The sequence below is a fragment of the Solanum tuberosum genome, unplaced genomic scaffold (genome assembly GCF_000226075.1).
Source record: "Solanum tuberosum cultivar DM 1-3 516 R44 unplaced genomic scaffold, SolTub_3.0 scf00118, whole genome shotgun sequence".
NCBI lineage: Eukaryota > Viridiplantae > Streptophyta > Magnoliopsida > Solanales > Solanaceae > Solanum > Solanum tuberosum.
Window position 1 is genome coordinate 1,401,254 of NW_006239043.1, and position 6,620 is coordinate 1,407,873.

At 35.9% G+C, this 6,620-nt stretch overlaps 1 protein-coding gene across 1 annotated transcript; it reads left to right on the forward strand.

The window, feature by feature from the left end:
- Positions 1-2,267: 2,267 nt before the first annotated feature.
- On the forward strand, positions 2,268-3,466 carry LOC102603855 (probable L-gulonolactone oxidase 6). Its single transcript, XM_006350207.2, has 2 exons — positions 2,268-2,957; positions 3,185-3,466. The coding sequence occupies exons 1-2, from the start codon at positions 2,283-2,285 to the stop codon at positions 3,449-3,451; spliced, it is 942 nt and encodes a 313-aa protein (XP_006350269.1). The 5' UTR covers positions 2,268-2,282; the 3' UTR covers positions 3,452-3,466.
- Positions 3,467-6,620: the final 3,154 nt, after the last annotated feature.

Here is a 6,620-nt window from a genome sequence, read left to right on the forward strand (position 1 = left end):
AACTTATTTCATTATAAAGCAGTTTAAAACAAGTGCAATATAAAGAAAAATAAAATTGTTTAAAACATGTTGTCAACTCGTAATCATAAAAATATAAAAGACATATCATGATCCCTCTCAAAGTCTACTTGTGAAATGCATGAATGAAGTCTCATACCCCCATCCATACTAAGCAGAACCCCTTGAGGAACCATGCAATTACTGTTGTGGGAGTTTCTCTAACCGACAACCATCACTTAAGAACTATAGTGATGATACAACGTTATTAGCCCCACGCTGCCCGGGTCATCCTATACCTTGCCATGGTATAAGACCTGAACTACTAAGTGGATTCACTAGTCTAATGTGAAAAGGATTCATCTAAAAAGTATCTATTTTGTACCCATGATGGCTACATGGTTTATGGAGACTTGAGTTAATGTGAACTCGCATCCCCATATCGGTGCTCAATACTACTCCCAAAAATATAATATTAGCTCTTATGTTTAAAAACATACTTCTTCTGTGATTTGAGATTAGTGCTCAAAAACTTAGCTCAAAGACTATCTTGGAAATCTCAGTTTCCCTGCTTGCTTTATTTAGAAAGCTATTACTCTTTTCTGAAAACTAGCCTGAAGGCTCTTTGGAAATCTCAGTTTCCATTCTTATTTAAATGTGAAAAATATTTTAAATCTCTTTGGGAATACTTAGTCCCCATATACTTTTTGAAGAAATGAACTTCAATCTATACTCTTTACTCTTTACTCAACTTGAATTTTAAGTCTTAAAACAAGGTTAAAAGCATTTGCAAAAGACTTCTTGAAAAGACTCTGAAAACTTCCTAGACTTGGCTCCTGATTTTTCTTGAATTTGAATTTATGGATTCAAGGTTATGATTCATGTTTATGAATGATTTCTAATAACATTAAAAAGGATTCCTTACGCGCTTTAAAAAGGGATATATATATATATATATATAGTAACATTAAAAAGAATTCCTTACGCGCTTTAAAAAGGGAATAATATCTCATCAATCTGTCCGATTAGTATTTTGTGTTTAATTAAATGATACAGGAAAAATAGATTGGAGTGTTAAAATGGAACAAGATTGTTGAAATTTAAAAGCAAGTTAAAAAGGATGTGTTTGACCCAAATAAAATTAAAGAAAATATGCTATGTCTAATGTCTTTACACCTATATTATGATACTTGTTTAGTATAAAATGGTCCTATCTTCTAGGAATTATATCTCTTCACTTCAACTTTAACATCAACATGAATTAAAAAACAAAGAGAGAAGTAGTGTGAACATCTTAAATTCGACATGAATTATTAGTTTTGACTTCGAACTATTGACAACCTTATAAAGAACACTCCTCTATTTGACTAATTATGAACTTAAATACACTTCTGATCTTGCCACATGGGTGAAATACACCCCTAAATTCTCGTCAAGTTTATGGATGTTTTCAACACTTCACTCGATATTTTGTTAAGAGTCTCACGCTTCGACAAGAATTTGAGACCATTTGTTATGTCATATGGTAGATCGGGGGTGTATTTAAGTTCAATTAGTCAAATAGATGGAGATATTTTTAAGATTGTCAATAGTTAAAAAATCAAAGTAATAATTCAAGCCAAATTTAAGGATGTTTTCCATTATTCTATTAGAAACAAAATGATGGAATGGCATGTCACTATTGCAATACAAATTTTAAATACAAAATGGAGAAAGTCTTCTTTTAATTTGACATGGCACAACATTCATCTATTAAGAGATTGGGGTGAAAAAAAGAGTTTTGTTTTGCCTTAATTTCCTTTTACCTACAAGAGCTACAATAATATTGCTAGTACAATAACCAACACAAAAAAGTTTAATCCCTCAAAAAGTGAAACAACCTCTATTACCTACAAACCTTCTATCTTAATATGAGTCTTCTATACTCTTCTATCTAAGGTTATATCTTCGGTAACATAAAATTATGTAATTTCTAATCACCTCTCCCCAATACTTTTTTGATCTACCTCTACCTCAATCTCCTCATATCTTTTATAATCAACCTCTCTCACCTCCTCACTTTGACGTCTACACATATAATTAATTAGTGACAGTTATATTTCTCACATTACTGATACTAATTATGTAAATTGTTTTTTTATTCTTACAAGTTAGTGGATTCAAAAGTCCCCCCCACAATTTATTTTTTTTATAAAAAAAAACTTATATAAGTAGCTAGGTGTTAGTTGCGTAGACACATCATTCATATTCTTCTATAATTATTTCATCAATTCTCTGTACTAGCCATGAATGACACAAAAATCATAAAACTAAGTTTGATTTTCTTTATGATCTACTTAGTGAATTCTAGCCCACCTGAAGATCCCATAAAATGTTCATACAAAACAAATTTTAATTGCACCATTACAAACACTTATGGCGCCTTCCCAGATCGAACCATTTGCAAGGCAGCTCAAGCTGTTTTTCCAACCACAGAAGAAGAAGTCATTTCTATAGTAGCAAATGCAACAAGGGAAAATCGAAAAATGAAAATCGCAACTCGATTTTCTCATAGCATACCCAAATTGGTATGTCTAGACAATGGTGATCAAGACGGGTTACTTATAAGTACAAAATTCCTAAATAAAATCATAAAAATCGATCAAGAAAACATGATGATCACCGTTGAAAGTGGGGTGACATTGAGACAACTAATTAGTGAGGCAGGTAAAGCAGGTTTGGTCCTGCCTTACACGCCTTACTGGTGGGGTTTAACGATTGGTGGCTTAATTGGGACCGGAGCTCATGGAAGTTCTCTCTGGGGTTTGGGAAGTTCGGTACATGATTATATTGTACAACTTCGAATTGTTACACCAGCTGATGCGGCAAATAATTATGCTAAAGTCCGTATATTGGAAAATGGTAGCCCCGACTTGAATGCTGTTAGAGTGTCACTAGGTGTTCTTGGAGTTGTTTCACAGGTATATATCTACTTTTGTTAATATATATCATCGGATCGATCGTTTGGTAGATTTTCACTAATTAATTATACATATAGTACTATTAGTTATGATATTATTAATCATACCATATATGAGTACGTATAATTAATAGTACAATATGATAGATAAATCATATGTATGTTTAGTTCTCTTTTAGATTTTGAATGACAAATTAAATCAAATCTTAATATGTGTATTAAATTTAGGTGACACTAAAACTAGAACGAGTGTTCAAACGTTCAATTACCTTTTCTGAAAGGGATGACTCAAACTTAGGGGAAGATGCAGTTACCTTTGGGAGACAACATGAATTTGCTGATTTTACGTGGTATCCAAGTCAACGCAAGGTTATTTATAGGATCGATGATCGAGTTCCTAATGGCACTCCTGGCAATGCCCTTAATGACTTCATTGGATTTCGCTCTACACCTTCATTCGTCCTCGCCATTTTCAGAACCCAGGGTAATAATTAATTGCTCATAATTAAATTGCTTCAAATTTACTTTCTTTCACTTTACTCTACTTTCTTTGTTCACTAGAGGAGATACAAGAATCAACAAATGATGCTGGTGGAAAATGCGTAAGCGGAATAATAAACACTTCCATATTGAAGTATCTTTCTTATGGGTGGAGAAACAATGGTTAGTTAATTTTTTCATCATGCGACGTACAAGCAACATATATAGTTAATGATTCGATTGCATTGTATTCTCTCTCTCAGGTACTGGCTATCCAATGGTTGGGTTTCAAAACCAAGTCCAAGCATCAGGAACATGCCTAGACAGTCTTGAAGGTGCAACATGCCCTTGGGACCATAGAGTTAAAGGTCTATTTTTTCACTGTAACTTATATTATATGGAGAATGACTTGTTTCTTTCTATTCATCAAGACAAGATACTTATACAAATACTATGCTTCTATGAAAGGAAAACTAATCAAAGTAAATCAACTAAGAATCTGCTCCTATAATTAAATTAGCTATATATGGAAGATATAATATTTACACTTATTATATTCTATAACACTCCTCCTCAAGCTGGAGCATTGATGTTGATCATGCCCAGCTTGTCACAAAGATAATTAACTCGAGCTCCATTTAACGCCTTTGTGAACAAATCAGCTAGTTGCTCTCCTGTCTTTACATAACCGGTGGAAATCAAGTTATCTTGGATCTTCTCACGAATAAAGTGACAATCTACCTCGATATGCTTTGTTCTTTCGTGATACACAGGATTTGAGGCAATATGAAGAGCAGCTTGATTATCACACCAGATTTTTGTTGGTTTAGAATGTGAAGAGCAGCTTGATTATCACACCAGAGTTTTGCTGGTGTAGAATGTCTCATTCCAATTTCTGTCAATATGTGATGTATCCACATGATCTCACATGTGGATTGCGCCATAGCTCTATATTCAGATTCTGCACTGGATCGCGATACAACACCTTGTTTCTTACTTCTCCATGACACCAAATTACCACCAACAAAGACACAATAACCAGTAGTAGATCGTCTATTGGTTTTACATCCAGCCCAATCAGCATCAGCAAAGCACTCAATGTGAGTATGTCCGTGGTTACCATATAAAATGCCAAGTCCAGGGGATCTTTTCAAGTAGCATAAGATCTGTTCCAAGGCTTCCCAATGTTTGACTGTAGGTGCAGACATGAATTGACTAACAACACTCACTGCAAAAGCAATATCTGGACGTGTTACAGTGAGATAGTTTAGTTTCCCTACTAACCTCATATATCTCTCTGGATCATCAAAGGGGCTACCATCATCACGGGTCAGATGCACATTAGGGACCATTGGAGTACTACAAGGTTTGGCTGCGGACTTTCCAGTTTCCACAAGTAGGTCAAGGATATACTTTCTCTGAGATAGAAAGATTCCCTTCTTGCTTCTAGTTACTTCTACTCCCAAAAAATATTTTAGTTGTCCCAAATCTTTTGTGTGGAATTTAGTATGCAAGAATGACTTGAGTGAAGAGATCCCCGAATAATCACTTCCTGTAATAACAATGTCATCAACATATACCACAAGAAGAATAATGCCAATTGTTGATTGTTTATAAAAGACTGAGTGATCACACATGCTCTTTTTCAGCCCTTGAGTGATCACACATGCTCTTTTTTAGCCCAAATTCCTGAACTACTTCACTGAATTTGCCAAACCAAGCACGAGGGCTTTGTTTCAAACCATACAAGGATTTCTTTAGGTGACAAACTTTACCATACTCCCCCTGAGCAACAAATCCAGGTGGTTGCTCCATATACACTTCTTCTTGGAGATCACCATGAAGAAATGCATTCTTGATATCTAGTTGGTGCAACGGCCAATTCTTAGATGCAGCTAAGGAAATAAATAAGCGAACAGAAGTGAGTTTAGCCACCGGAGAAAATGTGTCTGAATAATCCACCCCATAAGTCTGAGCATATCCTTTAGCCACTAGTCGAGCCTTAAGTCTAGCCACAGAGCCATCTGGATTAACTTTGACCGCAAAGACCCATTTGCATCCCACTGCCTTCTTTCCTTTTGGTAAATCCACCAAGTCCCAAGTGTGATTCTCATCTAGTGCATGTATCTCCTCAAGCATTGCATTATACCATCCAGTGTGACTCAAGGCTTCCTTAACTGTCTTAGGAACAACGATAGAGTCTAGAGAAACAATCAAAGATCTAGACATAGAGGATAAATGACCATAGGAAACAAAATTAGCAATGGAGTATGGAGATTTGCAACTACGTGTACCTTTGCGAATAGCAATAGGGAGATCAAGATCTTCTGGAAGATCAGACAAATGAGGATCTGATGACAAAGGGACTGGTGCAGAACATGTATCAATGGCCTCTCGCCTCCTCGAGTAAACTTGTACAACCGGAGGTCTTACTACCGTAGATGGTGCAGGAGCTGATGGTACAGTATCCGATTGATCCTCAATAGATGATCTGAGAGATGGAGGGACAATATTTGATTCTTCTGTCAAAACACGGGTGACCTCATAGACTAACCACTCATCTTCCTCCCCTTGACTTGTAGAAATAGGAGGTGCATAAAAGAAAGGTGTAGTCTCTGAAAATACCACATCAGTTGATACCAAATATTTGCCAAGTTCAGCAGAATAACATCGATACCCCTTCTGAAGACGAGAATAACCCAAAAAAACGCACTTCAATGCCTTTGGATCCAACTTAGTGACAGATGGTCGAACATCTCGAACATAACAAGTGCTTCCAAACACCTTAGGTTCTACTGGAAATAGTGACTTGTTTGGAAACAGAACACTGTAAGGCACATTACCAGCAAGAACAGTGGATGGCATACGATTAATCAGAAAACAAGCCGTAGAGACTGCATCTGCCCAAAACTGTTTAGGAACCTTCATTTGGAACAAAAGTGCTCGAGTTGTCTCAAGTAGATGCCTATTCTTCCTCTCAGCAACTCCATTTTGAGAGGGTGTATCAACACATGAAGACTGGTGGAGAATACCGTGTTGTCTCATGTATGATTGAAATGATTCTGACATATATTCTTTAGCATTGTCACTCCTTAGAATACGTACCGAAGCATTGAATTGTGTTTTGACTTCAGCATAGAAGGCACAAAAGTGAGTAAACACTTCAGAACGACTCTTCATAAAA